This window comes from Cyrtonyx montezumae, unplaced genomic scaffold, assembly GCF_038088225.1.
Source record: "Cyrtonyx montezumae isolate F1298 unplaced genomic scaffold, pur_monq_1.0 scaffold_24, whole genome shotgun sequence".
Taxonomy (NCBI): domain Eukaryota; kingdom Metazoa; phylum Chordata; class Aves; order Galliformes; family Odontophoridae; genus Cyrtonyx; species Cyrtonyx montezumae.
This window is the reverse complement of record NW_027071981.1, coordinates 8,829,378-8,850,120: the sequence shown is the minus strand read 5'-3', so window position 1 is coordinate 8,850,120 and position 20,743 is coordinate 8,829,378. Positions and strand designations below refer to the sequence as shown.

General features: G+C 45.6%; 2 protein-coding genes across 2 annotated transcripts; both read left to right on the top strand.

Annotated features, from left to right (window-relative positions):
• Window positions 1–3,966: 3,966 nt before the first annotated feature.
• LOC136050496 (ankyrin repeat domain-containing protein 9-like) lies at window positions 3,967–4,857 on the top strand. The gene has a single exon (XM_065739402.1). It carries the CDS (start codon window positions 3,967–3,969, stop codon window positions 4,855–4,857), a length of 891 nt encoding a protein of 296 aa, XP_065595474.1.
• A 12,502-nt stretch (window positions 4,858–17,359) lies between these two features.
• LOC136050495 (ankyrin repeat domain-containing protein 9-like) lies at window positions 17,360–18,250 on the top strand. Its single transcript, XM_065739401.1, has one exon. The coding sequence runs from the start codon at window positions 17,360–17,362 to the stop codon at window positions 18,248–18,250; it is 891 nt and encodes a 296-aa protein (XP_065595473.1).
• The last annotated feature ends 2,493 nt before the right edge of the window (window positions 18,251–20,743 follow it).

The window sequence follows — 20,743 nt, the reverse complement described above, 5'->3', positions numbered from 1 at the left end:
TTTCTCAGCATACCTCCAGAGGAGAGGTGCTCCAGTCTGCTGAGCATCTTCATGGTCCCCTCTGGACCTGCTCCAGCAGTTCCACATCTTTCTTGGGCTGGCAGCCCCAGGCCAGGACACAGTACTCCATCTGGAGCCTTATGAAGGCAGAGTAGAGGGGGACAATCACCTCTCCCTGCTGAGACAATCTCCTCTTTGGTTGCAGCCCAGGATACCATTGGCTTTCAGTGCTGCAAGTGAACACTGCTGGCTTATGTTCAGCTTTTTGTCATCAGAACCCCCTAGTCCTTCTCGGCAGGGCCGCTCTCAATGAGTTCTTCTCCTATTCCATATACATATCTGGAGTTGCCCTGGCTCAGGTGCAGTACTTTGCAGTTGGCCTTGTTGAACCTCATTTCTTCCTCTCTGAACAGAAGGCTGGTGGGACACTGGCAGGATATGAAGAAAAACATTTCCACTCTGGCAGAAGCTTTGTAGAAGGACAGGGAGGTTACCTGTGTGCATGCTTAACTGTTGTTGAAAGAAAAAGTACTGCTGAGGAGGCTGATACCCATCAGGAACAAGGAAAGGTATTGTCAAAGATGTATTTATTTGTGTTTCTGGCACATTTGATTAAATCTCAAATGGTTCCCTAGACAGTGGGAGCAAGCTGTATTGCTGACAGCTAACAAAAATCAGTATAGCTTTCTGGAGCTGTAGCCCTCTGGTCTGAGGGTCTAACTCTTTATTTCCACTTCTGTCTGCCTCCAACCTAATCAGAAAACCTTCCAAACCAATAACAACAACAACAGCAAAAATCAGCTTTATATGCAAAGCCTAGAATAAAACATCTGTATACATCTCAGAAGACTTCACAACAGCCTGTTTTATTAGTATCTCTAAAATAACTTTTCTTTCCTGACTAATTCAGCCAGAAGCGCTCAGATAATCCTCATAGGACTGTTATGTGTATTTCCAATTAAGCAATTTATAAGCACTGGCTGCAAAGAGCTTTTTGTTCTTAAGAAAATTATTTCTTCATCAATGTCATAAACGCTCAGAGTCCAATCTGAGTTTTTAGAATATTTTATTATAATCAAAAGGTGAAAAGCAATAAGCAAGCAGCGCTGGGTGTGCCGGGGAGTCTCGCTCCACCAACGACACACCGCAAAGAAAGAAAGAATACCTATTTAAAAGTATAGTTCATACATATTCATCACATTCCAAACTCTGATTTATAGAGAGGATTACACTTAAGGGTTGATTTTGATGTAAATCTTCAAACCTTGAAGGGGAAGAGCCCCTCACTGGTATTTTGTTAGGAGGGGTAGCGATAAGCTTAACACAGCTGGTCCAACAGATAAATCAGTAAGGGAGTAGCACCTTTGGCGCCATGTGGTCCTTTTCCAGGGATTAGCTTCCCCAAGCTAAGTACCCCGAAAAAGGGCCACTGGCCCCATCTCTTGGTGCATTCCAGGCTAATCTTCCAAGGTCTGTGTTAGTTTCACCCCTTGGTGTGAGGAATACGCTTTTTGTTACACAAGACTGGTGTTTGTAATGTAGATAAAGTTCTATCCTTCCATGTCTCACAAGGACATTTTATTCCTTTAAGTAACTTTGTATACCAATTGGAATTAATGCCAGTCTGAAAGTATTGGGTCAGCAGCTTTGACTTTTTATCTTTGACACGAATCACCTTTACATGTTTCACATCAAGAACAAAACAAGTCTTTTTTTACTCCTGCTGTATCTGAAAGCCCTTGTGCCCCCTTCACATATGGTTTAAGTACTGAGTTATGTAGAAGGAGATTAATCATCTTGTATCCCAACAAGCAGGCAAGACATGGCAGCTGGGTCAGCCTCACAGGGAATAGGCTTTTCTGTGTTTGTTTTCAGAGAGAAGTCAGGCAGACAGACACTTACTTTCAAGCTACTGCCTTTGCCAGAGGCAACCCACACAGTCTGGTCTGCAAATGGGGCCCTCAGTTCCCTTTAGAAGGGAGCCACCCACTACGATCACCTTCCTTTCTTTCTCAGTAGCAGCAGTCTCAATGCACGGAGGTGACTGCCTTGCCATTGGTGACCTCCTGCGGGAATCTTCCTGCACTTCACCCCTTATCACCTCTTCAACTTCCAATGCTGCAAATCTATTGCTTAGGGGTATCTGGGGACACTGGGGAGGCAGAGGGGGAGATCGCCCACGGCACCGAGCAGTGACTCTCTGCCAGCCCTCCCTATCCCTCAGATATCCCCCTTCTGCCCTACGGGGACAGGTCAGGGAGTCCACCACCAACTGCGGGGGATCTCCCTGGTGCCTTTCTCTCTGGCACTCTAGGGAGTTACTCCACCAGTCAATCTCCCGCTCACAGTCCCTGATGGCCCTCAGTCTCTCAACCGCCTCTTTCAATTCAACCACCATGTTAAGCAGATCTTCCACCTGCTCACACCTTGCACAGGAGAACTGCTTAGCACCCTCATCTAGTAGTAGCAGGCTCTGGCACTCCTTGCAACCAGAGACCTGTGTAGCCACACTTCTAGGCAGACCTTCTGTCTGGGTCGCCACAGCCTTCTTAAGGCAAGCCCTCTGTCTTGTAGAGACCGTGGCACAAAAAAAATAAAAGCAAAGAAACGAAAAAATTGGAAGTAAATAAATAAATAATAGTTTATAATAATATATAGATAGATATGAATTGTAATGCGATACTTCGCTGCCCTCCCTGAGCCCTTCAGGGATATACCCCTTCAGCCCTATTCAGCGGAGGGGTGAGGGCGAGGACGCTGAAACCGTGGCAACGCCTATGCCTCGTTAGCGCCTCGTTAACCTCTCGCGAGAACAGCCGTTGGGACTCGCTGCTCTCACTCGGTTCCGGAGAGACTGGAACCTCCGGAGAACCGACGCTGTACTTCAATCAGCCGCTGCAGCTCCAGCTGTGCCGACTTCAGTGCAGTTGATTATGAGTACTAATAATGATTTTTCGGGATCAAGTGCTTAGATTTTGGATATAGAAGCAGTAAGATATTATCTTTATGTGTCAGGTATGTTTGCTTAAGTCCATTTCCCCCTATTATAACTCACTCTGACCCCAGTCCTGGAACATTACATATGAGAGATACTTAGATCAAAGCTCTCCATCTGCCATTGTGGTTTGGCCATTAACCTTTTGCCTATGTACCTGCTGTGCAAAACAGAGGCACTTCAGACATTTCTTTGCTAAACAAAGGCAGGCATTTAAATTGAGCAATATGCTTTATGACTCCAGGCATGGTTACTCCACATCCTGTTTGACTCTTTTCTCTGCAGAGATTAATGTTGGGATCTTAAATATCACTAATGCCTTACAGACAATCCATTAACATCAGTGTCTCCTAATTGGCTAGCCATACCATTATTTATAAAACAGGGAGTCTTTGCTAATAGTACAGCTACCAATCCCTTGATTTCACGAGTATATAACCCTCTGTATTACCAACCATAGAGCATTTTATGCTGCAATATATATTTTTACTATTTAACGAGCTTTGTGTGTGAGCAACATGCAAAAAACATCTGAAAATTACTATCACACTTACTGTGATGTATGAGCCGATCTCGTTAGACATGAAATGCAGACAGAAAACTACCTCACCTCTCAAGCTAATTTTAGTCTCTCCCTGCCTTCTCTCTAGCTGCGTATGTATAAAATCACTTGCAGTCTGACAGCGTTCCAGTAGCCCACACCATACAGGGAGCAGGATACACGTACAAACCAGCAGCTTGCATGGCATGGGTTAACTGAGCCTGTGGGATTGTGCTTACCTAAACAAAACCACTGCAGTGAGGGGAAAAAACAATGAACGGGTGGAGATGATCAGCCCATGCATTCAAGCTAGTGCAGTCCGGGCAGCAATGACAGCCTGAAGGTTGCAGCAGCATCGAGATCTGCATTCCAAGTGCACAGATCGTACAGTCTGGAGAGATTTTGCGTGGAGCTCTTTATTTGCTGAGCCATGGCCAGCAACCAGGCCAGCATGCAGGATGATCAAAGCAGGCACTGCAAGTTCTTATCCTACATGTTCTACCAGGCTGTGAGAGATCATAAGCCTGTGTGGATGCTGGAAGACATGAGAACTATGGAGTATTTTTACTGGGAGGAGAATGCCAGCCTAAGAACATACTCACCTTCAGAAGCCCTTCTCTATGCAGTGGTGCATAACCACCTGCCTTACGCCCAGTATCTGCTGTCTCATTTTCCAGAGGAGGCTCTTAAGGTACCCGGAGAACACTTCTGCTATTGCCCATCCTCTGCTCCTCACTTGGCCATGGCAGTCACATATGACAGGAGAGATATCTTGGGGCTGATCATCAAAATTGCGCACAAGCTTCCCAGCTTAAACTCGTACATCAACAGGACTGGTTGCTTTCATCTGGAAGATGGGAAAACACCCCTGCACCTCGCCTGTGAACTGCTGAGGTCAGAGATAGTCCTCATCCTCCTCGGCAACGGAGCTTCTCCCAGGATAGAGGACAGTAAAGGGCTTACCCCGCTGGACGTCATCCTGGAACAGATGTGGGACTCCAAAGTCAACATGGCAACAAAGAAGCTCTGCCTTGACTACCTCTTGCTCTTCATGCCCAACCCACAGTTTAAGATGCGGAAAGTTCCACGAGATCATCCAGAACACTGGAAAGCTTTGCTAGGGGAAGAGAAATTCAACAGCCTGGTGGGGAACACACCTGCTTCTTTATATCTGCAAGCTATGCAAACTATTCTCCAGACTCTGCCTCCATCTCACTTCCCTAAAAGCATCCAGGAACTACCTATACCTCAGGCACTAAAGCCCTTACCATCCTATGGCAAAAAGCAATCGACAAAAAATGTGGTAAATGTTTTTCCTTGACTTTATTCAGTGGGTCTTGGATTTTTAAAGGCAGTTTAGGGGATGTGGTCACCCACCCCTATGTGTATTTTATTGTGATTTTAATACTTATCTTGCTAGGCTATGCTGGAAAATCCAATATTTTGTGACAAGATGTTAAATGTCGGGGTTTTTATTTCTCATCAATTGCAGGCACGGCACTTTTAAAGGCAAAAGCCTTCCTTGTTTTCTATTACGTTGTGCATGTGAAGAGTTAACTGTAGCTGAGACTGCATTGTTTGCTTTTTTTTAGCTGTCAGCTGGTATCAGTGCATCTGAATTCCCAACATAACTGTATCCTGTGTAATGCACCTGGGTAAAAATGAACAACTTGCACACTAGGATTTTCAAAGGGTGTAACTATGGATCTGCGTTCTACCAGAGCTAGGAAAAATACCACCTTGTACGAACAGGGTTCAGACATCAGGTTTCCTTTCTAACAATGATCCAGCATCATTTATTAGTAACCAAAAAGTCTGTGGCTGATATTACAGAGACGTAGAGGCAGCCCTATAGAGTACATGATTTTAACGAGTTACTTAGCATTGGGTCATAGCATGGAGTGTGTATGTTTAGATAAGACCACCAAGTGTGTATTCCTATGGAGAAATTGGGACAGACAGAAGAAGTAATGGAAAACATCCTATCTCACTCAGGAGTGAGGGGGTTAAAGACAGCTCCAGCCCTTATGCCTCCACAAAGTTGTGCAATGGGGAGAGTACCATTTTCTTTGCTGTCCAGTAAAAAACTGCAAAAAGTAGCAGGGCTAGTGGCAGCCCTATCCTTCATGAGTGACATTATCAGTGACCTGCGTTTTAGGGATGAATGTGTCTCCAAGAGAGATGTAGCTCACTAACTCGATTTAGCAGTGGGTCTCAGAGCCGCCTGTTTCCTCGTTACTCTAACCTGGGGTATGACATTGTGCATTACAAGTTTTCACTTGTTGTCAGAGTGTTTTTGTCACTCAAGTCCAGACAGAGGGCCTGCTTCTGAAAAAGATAAGTAGTTCCCATTGAATTCCCTGGGAACTGAAGGTAGTTTGTATGTTTGCAGTTTTCCTAGAGTAGGCTCTCTGTAGGGCTGGGGATGCCCTGCCCAGCCAGAGCCCTGTCTGTTCCAGGAGCTGCTCTTGCTCTCCTGGCCGTGCTCAGTGTCACCAGTGCAGTGGCAGAATCCCAGCTGGGGAATGTCTCTTATTTTGGACCAGATGTCCTTCTCTCTTTGTAAGTGTAACCCTCTGCTCCAATGAAGCGCTGTAACACATTTCCCCAGATCTGTTCTGAACAGCAGTGAATAAATAACTGATCTCTTTAAAGAAATGTGGTGCAAAATGCCATTTGACCCAAGCCCCAGTTTGAAAGGCTCTGGCTATGGAAGGATGTACACCAGACCTGTGCATTCAAATCTTGCTGCATGGTGAAGATCCCTCCACACATTATCTACTTGCGCCAGGACTGCTTTACCTGAGCTGCACCCTTTTGTATCAGCTCACAGAGCACTTCTGCATGGATTCTCTCTGCTTGGGGCACCACCAGTGTGTGTCAGGGTACTGATGGTGATGCAGGGCAAGGGGAAGATTTCTTGCATGCCTAGACAAGAGCCATCTGGAAGGTACTTTTGGAGACATGGGGACATTCCTCCCAGACACCTCTGTCCAGGTGCTGGGAAGCACTGCTGTGCCCGTGCCTGCTGTGCTGTGCTAGGTGATGATGCAGACTTGCTGGTGAGACAAAGAAAATGCCAGCCCAGCCCTAAGAGTGGTGAGCAGGCCAGAAAAGGGTTAACTCTCCTCCTGCAGTCCCACCTCCCCCATGGTGTCCTACTAGCCCTGTTCTCCTCATCCGAGTCTATTCTGCCTTGTGCAAGGGGGAGGGAGCAAATGGTGGCAGAGAAATTCAGGGTAAATCTTGGACAAGGTTTTTGTAGAGAGGCCGTGGCATGTGCTAGCAGGTGGAGGCTGTCACAGCTTCACAAAGCAAAGCAGAGCCAAAGGCAGATTTGCATAATAAGCAGTGGCTGAGCCCCTTGTGCCTTGGCAGCCCCCAGGAAGGCAGCGCTGGGGGCAGAAGACGAAGCAGGCACTGCTGCCTGAGGCTGCTGAGAGCAACTGTGCAGTGCTCTGCACCCCAGAGTGGGGCTGGGCCTGTCCCCAATAGCGATGCAATACCTCATCTCAGTGGGCGAGAGGCAGAGTAGGCTGGAGATGGATATTATTAGAATTGTAATTAGGCCCCAGGAGCAGATATGCCAGCAAAGGAGTGAAGGTAAATTATCAATCACTGGCTTGGTTGCATGAATGCTGTGTTGCTAATAATTTCAGAAAAGACAGGAGGGAGGGGAAGGTTGTTCATCTTACAAATTGAGTGATGCAGGTAGGGATTCTTGGCATTACTGACACTGGCACTTTCTCATAAGGCAGAGGGCTGTGCCTGGGGAGCCAGAGCAAGCCAGTGGGAACAAGAGCATCTAAAATGGTGCAAGGATTATTTATTGGCTGTAATAGCCAGGGATCATCACGAAGGTCAGAGTTCAGGAATTTAGGCACTCTGGTGGCTTTGTAGCACACGTAATGCTTTGTGTGCATGCACAAGTTTACCCTCTCTCCGTTAACCAAGGCAGAGGATAAGAGCGTATCTTTGTCTGCCTAGAAGAAGACTGCTGGCTGTTCATTGGCCAGCATGTAAAAGCTTGGGTATTCTCAGACCAGCATCAGGCAGCTGTCCACACTGGAAAGATCATAGCAGAGCCCTGCCATTTCTGTTTCCCTGACCATTTTAACAAGAGCTCAAGCGCTGTCTGGGCCTCAGCCAGTCGCCTACCTTCTGACCTTGATGTACAGTTCCACTGGGCTAGAATTTAGGGCATTAGTGCTCTGGTGCTTCTGCTACAAAACTTTTTGCATCACCTGTAGTGCCAAGAGCGCAGGATGTGTTGCCCCTCTGCAGGAGGATTTATCTTGCAGTGACCTGCCTGTTAGTTTGATATCCCATTTATCTTCCTACTCAGTACAGTGACATTACATTGGATACAGCCAAATCTACCTCAGCCCCATCTGCATTGATTTTCTTTTTATTTTTTCCAAGCCAGGTTATTAGCAAAAGTAAATTCTGTATCTTTCCCACTGTTCCCGCAACTGATTGTCAGCAGTCTTTAAAAATCCCTATATTTGCATGACAAATACATTAGTGACTTTGTTAATCAAAAAAGGTGCTAGGTGCTACATAGTGATGTTTACATTTTGCATATAAACATACCGAGTAAGAGTAGCTAAGATCTTCATTTCAGAACTTGGCAAAAAGAGAAAAGGGAGAGGGTGCAGTCTGTGCTCATCTTTGGGTTACAGACTGGCTCTGCAGGTTAGAATTTTTAATTTCAGTCTTGAGAAGTAGCCCTGTAAAGATCTGACGTGTATATGTGTTTTCCTTCAGTATGATTGAGAGTCATTTCAGTGAGCTCTGTGGGTGACTTTGGGTGTGTGCGTGTGTCACGCATGTGTGTCTGTGTCTGCCCTCTTCTGGTAAAACTCATAATGAACTAACAATACTTAAGACATCGTGTACTCAACAGTGACCAATGCCTTAAGAAAGCAGCCTTTCAATGAAATAAGTTTGTGCCCCAAGCTTTGTGCTGCTGTCAGGTAAGGATATTTCTTCTCTGGCAAAGAGGCAGCAGCTGTGCTTTTGAAACAGGCGTTTATCCCTAAGCACCAAGCACAAGGGCTTCTGCATTCCAGCAGTCATCCAGTGAAGGATTTGTGACAGTGGGCACATTTTATTTCATTAAAATAAAGTATATTAAATGTGTATCTCCATCTTTTCTTTGGTCTGACAGCAAAATTTGGCCACCTATGACTTCTTAATCCTGTGCTTCTGTCTGTTTCTGCAGCACCATTAGGAGGGAGGACAGGCCAGAATCTGACCTCAGTTTCATCTCTTTACACCCGAAGTAACACTTTTTAAGTCAATTGCACCACTGCTGACGTTTGCCGGTATAAAATAAAACAGAATCTGTGCACGCATTCTTCAAGACTCCATTTACTCTGACTTCTGCTTATAAATAAAAGTGATACTTAATCCTCTAAAACATTTTTTACATTTTTCACACTTCGAATGTATACAGATATAGACATTCTCTAATAGTGACGGGCACTTTCCTGCTCCTTGCTCCCTTGGCTTCCTTTGGCTTTAGCGTGACAGGGACTGACGCTGTTGTTTACTGAATACGACTGAATGTTCCATGCCCAAGTACAAATGAATGTTCATTATATGATACAACTTTCTTACAAAGCCATACTTTTGTAATTTTGGTTTCTCTTTTTTAGGGAAAAAATCTTCCATGTAATTGTACATACATTACTCACTGCATGATTAAAGAGAAACAGATCGCAATGTGTGCTGGGAATAATATTGTAGAGTAAATAACTCCTAATGACGATACTCCACCAGGGAATAGTATAGAAGATGGTATATTTTAAGTAGTTCTATACAAACAGTTATACAGGTAATACAAAAGAGAAGATGGCTCACCTTTAAGATGACAAGGCTCGCAGAGGACTCCACATGGGAGGGATCTCCAAGAAGAGATCCTTCCCTGGTGGTGGTCAGCCCTTAAATGGGGTTTGAGAGAGGAGGAACTAGGCTCCACCCCTTCCACCCACACAGGTATATCACCTTCACCTGTGCCCCCATGGCTGACTTGGTGCTCACCTCAGGTGACCAATCAGTGGTTCAGGCCGTGATTCAGCAGTTCCCATACAAATATATATATATATATATACACACATATATATATGCCCCAATATAATGGCTTTGAAAATTATTAAATTTGACTGTACTACCATAATAAACTTGCAGGATAATCTTGATGTGTCTTTTATTAGACAGTTGGTCAAAAGTACTGCCAGCTGCTTTTGCTTTGGTCCATTCTGGTGTTTGATGACTCCAAAGTGACTGCTGAGCTATGTCCTCCAAATTGTGATCAGAAGAACATAATATTTTCCAGGCTTGCAATATCTAGCTGTGCTGACAGAGGATGGCCCAAGTGATGAAGTGAACCTACGTTCCACAGACCTGCTGCTGCAAGGCGGAGCTGAATCAGAAGAGGCTCCCTAGGGGTGAATGGTAATTGCTCTTGTAGATTTTCATTCTTTAGGCTTGAACTCAGCTCACATGTTCCCTGACAGCTCTGCTGAGGCTGACCACCAGGACATTAGTGAGTGGCTCTGGCAGCTGATGGACAGATGAACTGATAGATCCATCTAAGCCAGATTCATCTAGCTACCAGTCTTTTTACAACTGCACTTAGTTGCAGCCCACACAGCAGCAAGCAGTAAGACAGGTATTTTAAAAGAGAGAAATATAAAGTATATATTCTCTTGTGCTGGGGAAGCGTTTTCAGAATCACACAATGCAATGACTGTAGTCCTGCCCACACCTCAGTTACCTCTCTGGTTGAGTTACCCCAGGCAGAGAAGTCTGATGCATTCCACACAAGCCAGCAGCTGTCTGGCCTTCTGGGAGCACACATTGCATTTTGCTACACCACCACACTCAGGGAATGATAGGGACAACTGCATGCAGCCTCCAAGCGATCCAGCTCCCAAGACAGCCACAGCTGTCTCTAGCACTTGGGAAGCTGCACAAAGAAGCCAAGTTTCTCTTGGGGTGACTCCAAAAGGCCGCTTGCATTGTAAAATCAATGGTAAATTTCCAGACTAAGTTCCAGTTCCAGCCCTCATAAAGTATGTTCATATTCCTCTCTAGAGAAGTTTATTGCCAGTGGGAAAGCTGTTGCTGAATCTCATGAATACATACAGAGAGAAGGTTACTATGTTCCATGCATTGGCTGCACCCATCCGCGTGATCAGATGGGCAGATCACCACGCAGAGCTGTGAGAAGATAGCATGATAATCCTGGAGTTGTCAGACTGACAAAAGAAAATTTAGGAGGAAAAAAAAAAGAAAAAAAGAAAGAAAAGGAGTGGGAGAGGCAGTACAGCAAGATTCCCTCTGGGAAGCATCTCCTATAGTTAGTGGAGGATCCCAAACTTCAATCAAAATACTTTTTAAAGAATAGAATAATTTTGATATTTTAATATTTTTCTTTCTGTTCTCTCCTTTCTCCAGCTTTGGTCTTACATTAGACAGTACAAGTTTCAGCACTTATCTCTACAAGACCCCACTGCTGGCTCTTCACGCAGTCCACTGAGTCCCACCCTCTGCCATAACCAGCTTTCACACCATGAAATAATTCATCCGATCCTGTGACTGTCTCATTACTTATCAGCCATGGGTGCTGAACATTGTCAAAAGCTTTCTGAAAATCCACACACATTATGTTCACTGTATCTCTTCTTTATCCTCTACCCTTTTAAGTTAGCTATGACTTTTAGAAACAATTCAATTTTTACGGAAGTTCATTCCACAGTAAAAAATGTTCTGATAGAGTAAGAGAGAAGTAGAAAGCATTATGCATGGGGAGATTTCTATAGTTTCTGCAAAGGCTGCTTCCAGAACTATCTCCCCAAGAGAAGAAGGGCCACTCTGGATAGAATGGAAGCTGATGGAGCAGAATATACCTCACCATGGTATTTTACCAGTATAGTAGTTCTTTCCACTAAAGACTCGAAGACCAGGATTTGAAGAATATAGCAGAGCATACAAAGTCTTGAAATCCTTATTCAAGATAGATCTGTCTCTGGTATTGGGACAAACAAAAGTTGGACAACCTTTCCTACTTTGTATCAAAACTGTCCAGATGAAGAACATTAATCAGGTTTTGTTTAAATTATACTCGACATAATAATTAGGCCCTCTTCATGAAAGAAGTACTTATAGGCTCTCAATCAGTATCATTATGATGGTCCCGCTGAAGCAACTGCTGTCACAGTAAGATTGAAGGGAAAATCTAGATGAGATTTTAGAGCATCTCCTGATTCTGAAGCTTTCACTGAAGCAGAAAATGAGCAACTATAGGACAAAAATTACTGTTTCACTGCCTGGAATGTGTTAAATGGTGACACTATAAGCAGACTCTTTTCCTGAGTTTACAGGTCTTCGATGCTGTTTTCTGCTGCGATGCATATATTTCCAGACACTAAACTTCCCACCAATATAGCTGATTGCTCAATCAGATCTTTTTTCTAGGTGGCAGAACTGAGCTTCAGTGATAGCTGTTGGCTTTGGCTTATTTCTGTACTGGTAGGCATGGCGCAGAAGCCCTGCATGGTGACAGACTGGGATAAAATTATATTCTGTGCATAAACTGAGATTTGAGGAAAAGAGAAGTGATAGGAAGAGCTTTGCTTAAGTGAAATTTCTGTTTAAAGATGTGTTACGCAAGCACTCAGAAATCCACTTGCTTACTCAGATCTGCTGAACCTCAAGGCAAGGTAAGCAACCCAAACTGGGATCAGGGAGGACAAGGAGATTTTTCCTACTAAAATATCCATCTGTCTTTCACAGCTACCAAATTGTATAAGTAGATTTGTGCATTGTGCTCTTTGGAAAACATGAACTAGTTTTTAAAACGTCTCACACATCTTTTCACTTAACATCAATGAAAACATAAGGTACAAACCTAGACCTACACACAGCCCTTTTTAGACCCCTCTTATGAGTATTTAGCTTTAGAAAGCCCCATCCACCGTGGCATGAGCCACTGCCTCCATTGCTCCATTAACCCCAGAGGCAAAATCCTCTCTTTCCCTGCTTACCGGCTGCCAAAGCTGCAGTGTGGTCAGTAAAATCACTGTCATCCTTACATCTGCGCAAATGCTACCGATGATTATGACTTATTTGTTTGTTTGTTTGTTTGTTTGTTTGTGCATGCATGTATGTATACATGTATGTATGCACGCATGTATACATTTTCGCGCCATGCAAAATCAAAGCAGAGACGGCGCAAAATGGCGTCGGAGCGGCCACAAGATGGCGTCGCGAGCCCGGCCCTTCTCTCAGCGGCCCCCGGGACTCGGAGGTGGTGCCACGTTTGGACGCTGTATCCGAAGCAAATGCCAATGAGCAAATCTAAAAGTTGCAGAGTTAGTCGTTTTTTCCACTCCTCTCCCCATCTGAAATGGTTGGTTTGTGCTTTACATGTGATTGTAACACTGCTGGCTCTGTACTTCCATACTACACTTGCTCAGGGGTGGGGTCCTCAGCCGGGCAGGGCTCTTATTTGACCCATAGGGTATTATAACGAAAGGAGTTCAGCTAAGGATGCACGGATACGGGTTGCCCATTTCCTAGAATCATAGTGGTTTGGGTTGGAAGGGACCCAAAGACCTCCCAGCCATGTGCAGGGCTGACCCCAGCAGCTCAGGCTGCCCAGGGCCCATCCAACGTGGCCTTGGGCACCTCCAGGGATGGGGCACCTGCAGCTCTGGGCAGCAGTGCCAGGTCCTCACTACCCTCTGAGTAAAGGATTTCTTCCTAACATCTAACCTAAATCTCCCCTCTTTTAGTTTAAAGCGATTCCCCCTTGTCCTATCAGTATCAGACTGTGTAAAAAGTCAAGCTCCCTCCTGTTTGTAAGCTGTCCTCAAATACTGGTGGTCTCCCTGGAGTCTTCTCTTCTCTGGCCTAAACATACCCAGCTTTCTCAGCATACCTCCAGAGGAGAGGTGCTCCAGTCTGCTGAGCATCTTCATGGTCTCCTCTGGACGTGCTCCAGCAGTTCCACATCTTTCTTGGGCTGGCAGCCCCAGGCCAGGACACAGTACTCCATCTGGAGCCTTATGAAGGCAGAGTAGAGGGGGACAATCACCTCTCCCTGTTGAGACAATCTCCTCTTTGGTTGCAGCCCAGGATACCATTGGCTTTCAGTGCTGCAAGTGAACACTGCTGGCTTATGTTCAGCTTTTTGTCATCAGAACTGTCAACGGTTTACGGGCAGGTTTGGCCCGGTTCCGTGACGATTGGTGCGGGGGACCCACGGACCCACGCCCCAGGAAAAGGGAAGGGGGAAAAAGAAAAGGGAAAAGGGAGATGGGCCTAGAAACAAAACAGCGGCAACGATCTGAGGAGGAAAGCTAATTTACTAAATAAGATATCAGAAAGCAAAATAACACAATATAATACAATATAATTGGAATTAAAGCTAATAAATCAAATAAAATGAGCAAGAGAGAGAGTGTCCGATAAACCGAAGGCCTTACGCTAACGCTGAAGGCGAGACGGCAGCGAGCACCCACTGCTGAGTCGATCCCAAAGGAAAAGAAAGTGTCCCGTGACCGCAGACAGTTTTTATCTTTCCCTCTGAGCGTAAACACGTAAGAACGCAAAGCATCGCAAAGTCCTCTGGGGAATGGAGTTCTTCTTCTCTTCTGAGACAGGCATACCTGGAACTATCGATGTTCCACAGAGCTGGAGCATTAACTCTTTAACTCTAAATGCACTACATGATGTTATGATGTGGAATACCAGTACCAAAAATCATACAACCATGACAAGAACCCCCTAGTCCTTCTCGGCAGGGCCGCTCTCAATGAGTTCTTCTCCTATTCCATATACATATCTGGGGTTGCCCTGGCTCAGGTGCAGTACTTTGCAGTTGGCCTTGTTGAACCTCATTTCTTCCTCTCTGAACAGAAGGCTGGTGGGACACTGGCAGGATATGAAGAAAAACATTTCCACTCTGGCAGAAGCTTTGTAGAAGGACAGGGAGGTTACCTGTGTGCATGCTTAACTGTTGTTGAAAGAAAAAGTACTGCTGAGGAGGCTGATACCCATCAGGAACAAGGAAAGGTATTGTCAAAGATGTATTTATTTGTGTTTCTGGCACATTTGATTAAATCTCAAATGGTTCCCTAGACAGTGGGAGCAAGCTGTATTGCTGACAGCTAACAAAAATCAGTATAGCTTTCTGGAGCTATAGCCCTCTGGTCTGAGGGTCTAACTCTTTATTTCCACTTCTGTCTGCCTCCAACCTAATCAGAAAACCTTCCAAACCAGTAACAACAACAACAGCAAAAATCAGCTTTATATGCAAAGCCTAGAATAAAACATCTGTATACATCTCAGAAGACTTCACAACAGCCTGTTTTATTAGTATCTCTAAAATAACTTTTCTTTCCTGACTAATTCAGCCAGAAGCGCTCAGATAATCCTCATAGGACTGTTATGTGTATTTCCAATTAAGCAATTTATAAGCACTGGCTGCAAAGAGCTTTTTGTTCTTAAGAAAATTATTTCTTCATCAAGAACAAAACAAGTCTTTTTTTACTCCTGCTTTATCTGAAAGCCCTTGTGCCCCCTTCACATATGGTTTAAGTACTGAGTTATGTAGAAGGAGATTAATCATCTTGTATCCCAACAAGCAGGCAAGACATGGCAGCTGGGTCAGCCTCACAGGGAATAGGCTTTTCTGTGTTTGTTTTCAGAGAGAAGTCAGGCAGACAGACACTTACTTTCAAGCTACTGCCTTTGCCAGAGGCAACCCACACAGTCTGGTCTGCAAATGGGGCCCTCAGTTCCCTTTAGAAGGGAGCCACCCACTACGATCACCTTCCTTTCTTTCTCAGTAGCAGCAGTCTCAATGCACGGAGGTGACTGCCTTGCCATTGGTGACCTCCTGCGGGAATCTTCCTGCACTTCACCCCTTATCACCTCTTCAACTTCCAATGCTGCAAATCTATTGCTTAGGGGTATCTGGGGACACTGGGGAGGCAGAGGGGGAGATTGCTCACGGTACCGAGCAGGGTACCGAGCAGGGACTCTCTGCCAGCCCTCCCTATCCCTCAGATATCCCCCTTCTGCCCTACGGGGACAGGTCAGGGAGTCCACCACCAACTGCGGGGGATCTCCCTGGTGCCTTTCTCTCTGGCACTCTAGGGAGTTACTCCACCAGTCAATCTCCCGCTCACAGTCCCTGATGGCCCTCAGTCTCTCAACCGCCTCTTTCAATTCAACCACCATGTTAAGCAGATCTTCCACCTGCTCACACCTTGCACAGGAGTACTGCTTAGCACCCTCATCTAGTAGTAGCAGGCTCTGGCACTCCTTGCAACCAGAGACCTGTGTAGCCACACTTCTAGGCAGACCTTCTGTCTGGGTCGCCACAGCCTTCTTAAGGCAAGCCCTCTGTCTTGTAGAGACCATGGCACAAAAAAAATAAAAACAAAGAAACGAAAAAATTGGAAGTAAATAAATAAATAATAGTTTATAATAATATATAGATAGATATGAATTGTAATGCGATACTTCGCTGCCCTCCCTGAGCCCTTCAGGGATATACCCCTTCAGCCCTATTCAGCGGAGGGGTGAGGGCGAGGACGCTGAAACCGTGGCAACGCCTATGCCTCGTTAGCGCCCCGTTAACCTCTCGCGAGAACAGCCGTTGGGACTCGCTGCTCTCACTCGGTTCCGGAGAGACTGGAACCTCCGGAGAACCGACGCTGTACTTCAATCAGCCGCTGCAGCTCCAGCTGTGCCGACTTCAGTGCAGTTGATTATGAGTACTAATAATGATTTTTCGGGATCAAGTGCTTAGATTTTGGATATAGAAGCAGTAAGATATTATCTTTATGTGTCAGGTATGTTTGCTTAAGTCCATTTCCCCCTATTATAACTCACTCTGACCCCAGTCCTGGAACATTACATATGAGAGATACTTAGATCAAAGCTCTCCATCTGCCATTGTGGTTTGGCCATTAACCTTTTGCCTATGTACCTGCTGTGCAAAACAGAGGCACTTCAGACATTTCTTTGCTAAACAAAGGCAGGCATTTAAATTGAGCAATATGCTTTATGACTCCAGGCATGGTTACTCCACATCCCGTTTGACTCTTTTCTCTGCAGAGATTAATGTTGGGATCTTAAATATCACTAATGCCTTACAGACAATCCATTAACATCAGTGTCTCCTAATTGGCTAGCCATACCATTATTTATAAAACAGGGAGTCTTTGCTAATAGTACAGCTACCAATCCCTTGATTTCACGAGTATATAACCCTCTGTATTACCAACCATAGAGCATTTTATGCTGCAATATATATTTTTACTATTTAACGAGCTTTGTGTGTGAGCAACATGCAAAAAACATCTGAAAATTACTATCACACTTACTGTGATGTATGAGCCGATCTCGTTAGACATGAAATGCAGACAGAAAACTACCTCACCTCTCAAGCTAATTTTAGTCTCTCCCTGCCTTCTCTCTAGCTGCGTATGTATAAAATCACTTGCAGTCTGACAGCGTTCCAGTAGCCCACACCATACAGGGAGCAGGATACACGTACAAACCAGCAGCTTGCATGGCATGGGTTAACTGAGCCTGTGGGATTGTGCTTACCTAAACAAAACCACTGCAGTGAGGGGAAAAAACAATGAACGGGTGGAGATGATCAGCCCATGCATTCAAGCTAGTGCAGTCCGGGCAGCAATGACAGCCTGAAGGTTGCAGCAGCATCGAGATCTGCATTCCAAGTGCACAGATCGTACAGTCTGGAGAGATTTTGCGTGGAGCTCTTTATTTGCTGAGCCATGGCCAGCAACCAGGCCAGCATGCAGGATGATCAAAGCAGGCACTGCAAGTTCTTATCCTACATGTTCTACCAGGCTGTGAGAGATCATAAGCCTGTGTGGATGCTGGAAGACATGAGAACTATGGAGTATTTTTACTGGGAGGAGAATGCCAGCCTAAGAACATACTCACCTTCAGAAGCCCTTCTCTATGCAGTGGTGCATAACCACCTGCCTTACGCCCAGTATCTGCTGTCTCATTTTCCAGAGGAGGCTCTTAAGGTACCCGGAGAACACTTCTGCTATTGCCCATCCTCTGCTCCTCACTTGGCCATGGCAGTCACATATGACAGGAGAGATATCTTGGGGCTGATCATCAAAATTGCGCACAAGCTTCCCAGCTTAAACTCGTACATCAACAGGACTGGTTGCTTTCATCTGGAAGATGGGAAAGCACCCCTGCACCTCGCCTGTGAGCTGCTGAGGTCAGAGATAGTCCTCATCCTCCTCGGCAACGGAGCTTCTCCCAGGATAGAGGACAGTAAAGGGCTTACCCCGCTGGACGTCATCCTGGAACAGATGTGGGACTCCAAAGTCAACATGGCAACAAAGAAGCTCTGCCTTGACTACCTCTTGCTCTTCATGCCCAACCCACAGTTTAAGATGCGGAAAGTTCCACGAGATCATCCAGAACACTGGAAAGCTTTGCTAGGGGAAGAGAAATTCAACAGCCTGGTGGGGAACACACCTGCTTCTTTATATCTGCAAGCTATGCAAACTATTCTCCAGACTCTGCCTCCATCTCACTTCCCTAAAAGCATCCAGGAACTACCTATACCTCAGGCACTAAAGCCCTTACCATCCTACGGCAAAAAGCAATCGACAAAAAATGTGGTAAATGTTTTTCCTTGACTTTATTCAGTGGGTCTTGGATTTTTAAAGGCAGTTTAGGGGATGTGGTCACCCACCCCTATGTGTATTTTATTGTGATTTTAATACTTATCTTGCTAGGCTATGCTGGAAAATCCAATATTTTGTGACAAGATGTTAAATGTCGGGGTTTTTATTTCTCATCAATTGCAGGCACGGCACTTTTAAAGGCAAAAGCCTTCCTTGTTTTCTATTACGTTGTGCATGTGAAGAGTTAACTGTAGCTGAGACTGCATTGTTTGCTTTTTTTTAGCTGTCAGCTGGTATCAATGCATCTGAATTCCCAACATAACTGTATCCTGTGTAATGCACCTGGGTAAAAATGAACAACTTGCACACTAGGATTTTCAAAGGGTGTAACTATGGATCTGCGTTCTACCAGAGCTAGGAAAAATACCACCTTGTACGAACAGGGTTCAGACATCAGGTTTCCTTTCTAACAATGATCCAGCATCATTTATTAATAACCAAAAAGTCTGTGGCTGATATTACAGAGACGTAGAGGCAGCCCTATAGAGTACATGATTTTAACGAGTTACTTAGCATTGGGTCATAGCATGGAGTGTGTATGTTTAGATAAGACCACCAAGCGTGTATTCCTATGGAGAAATTGGGACAGACAGAAGAAGTAATGGAAAACATCCTATCTCACTCAGGAGTGAGGGGGTTAAAGACAGCTCCAGCCCTTATGCCTCCACAAAGTTGTGCAATGGGGAGAGTACCATTTTCTTTGCTGTCCAGTAAAAAACTGCAAAAAGTAGCAGGGCTAGTGGCAGCCCTATCCTTCATGAGTGACATTATCAGTGACCTGCGTTTTAGGGATGAATGTGTCTCCAAGAGAGATGTAGCTCACTAACTCGATTTAGCAGTGGGTCTCAGAGCCGCCTGTTTCCTCGTTACTCTAACCTGGGGTATGACATTGTGCATTACAAGTTTTCACTTGTTGTCAGAGTGTTTTTGTCACTCAAGTCCAGACAGAGGGCCTGCTTCTGAAAAAGATAAGTAGTTCCCATTGAATTCCCTGGGAACTGAAGGTAGTTTGTATGTTTGCAGTTTTCCTAGAGTAGGCTCTCTGTAGGGCTGGGGATGCCCTGCCCAGCCAGAGCCCTGTCTGTTCCAGGAGCTGCTCTTGCTCTCCTGGCCGTGCTCAGTGTCACCAGTGCAGTGGCAGAATCCCAGCTGGGGAATGTCTCTTATTTTGGACCAGATGTCCTTCTCTCTTTGTAAGTGTAACCCTCTGCTCCAATGAAGCGCTGTAACACATTTCCCCAGATCTGTTCTGAACAGCAGTGAATAAATAACTGATCTCTTTAAAGAAATGTGGTGCAAAATGCCATTTGACCCAAGCCCCAGTTTGAAAGGCTCTGGCTATGGAAGGATGTACACCAGACCTGTGCATTCAAATCTTGCTGCATGGTGAAGATCCCTCCACACATTATCTACTTGCGCCAGGACTGCTTTACCTGAGCTGCACCCTTTTGTATCAGCTCACAGAGCACTTCTGCATGGATTCTCTCTGCTTGGGGCACCACCAGTGTGTGTCAGGGTACTGATGGTGATGCAGGGCAAGGGGAAGATTTCTTGCATGCCTAGACAAGAGCCATCTGGAAGGTACTTTTGGAGACATGGGGACATTCCTCCCAGACACCTCTGTCCAGGTGCTGGGAAGCACTGCTGTGCCCGTGCCTGCTGTGCTGTGCTAGGTGATGATGCAGACTTGCTGGTGAGACAAAGAAAATGCCAGCCCAGCCCTAAGAGTGGTGAGCAGGCCAGAAAAGGGTTAACTCTCCTCCTGCAGTCCCACCTCCCCCATGGTGTCCTACTAGCCCTGTTCTCCTCATCCGAGTCTATTCTGCCTTGTGCAAGGGGGAGGGAGCAAATGGTGGCAGAGAAATTCAGGGTAAATCTTGGACAAGGTTTTTGTAGAGAGGCCGTGGCATGTGCTAGCAGGTGGAGGCTGTCACAGCTTCACAAAGCAAAGCAGAGCCAAAGGCAGATTTGCATAATAAGCAGTGGCTGAGCCCCTTGTGCCTTGGCAGCCCCCAGGAAGGCAGCGCTGGGGGCAGAAGACGAAGCAGGCACTGCTGCCTGAGGCTGCTGAGAGCAACTGTGCAGTGCTCTGCACCCCAGAGTGGGGCTGGGCCTGTCCCCAATAGCGATGCAATACCTCATCTCAGTGGGCGAGAGGCAGAGTAGGCTGGAGATGGATATTATTAGAATTGTAATTAGGCCCCAGGAGCAGATATGCCAGCAAAGGAGTGAAGGTAAATTATCAATCACTGGCTTGGTTGCATGAATGCTGTGTTGCTAATAATTTCAGAAAAGACAGGAGGGAGGGGAAGGTTGTTCATCTTACAAATTGAGTGATGCAGGTAGGGATTCTTGGCATTACTGACACTGGCACTTTCTCATAAGGCAGAGGGCTGTGCCTGGGGAGCCAGAGCAAGCCAGTGGGAACAAGAGCATCTAAAATGG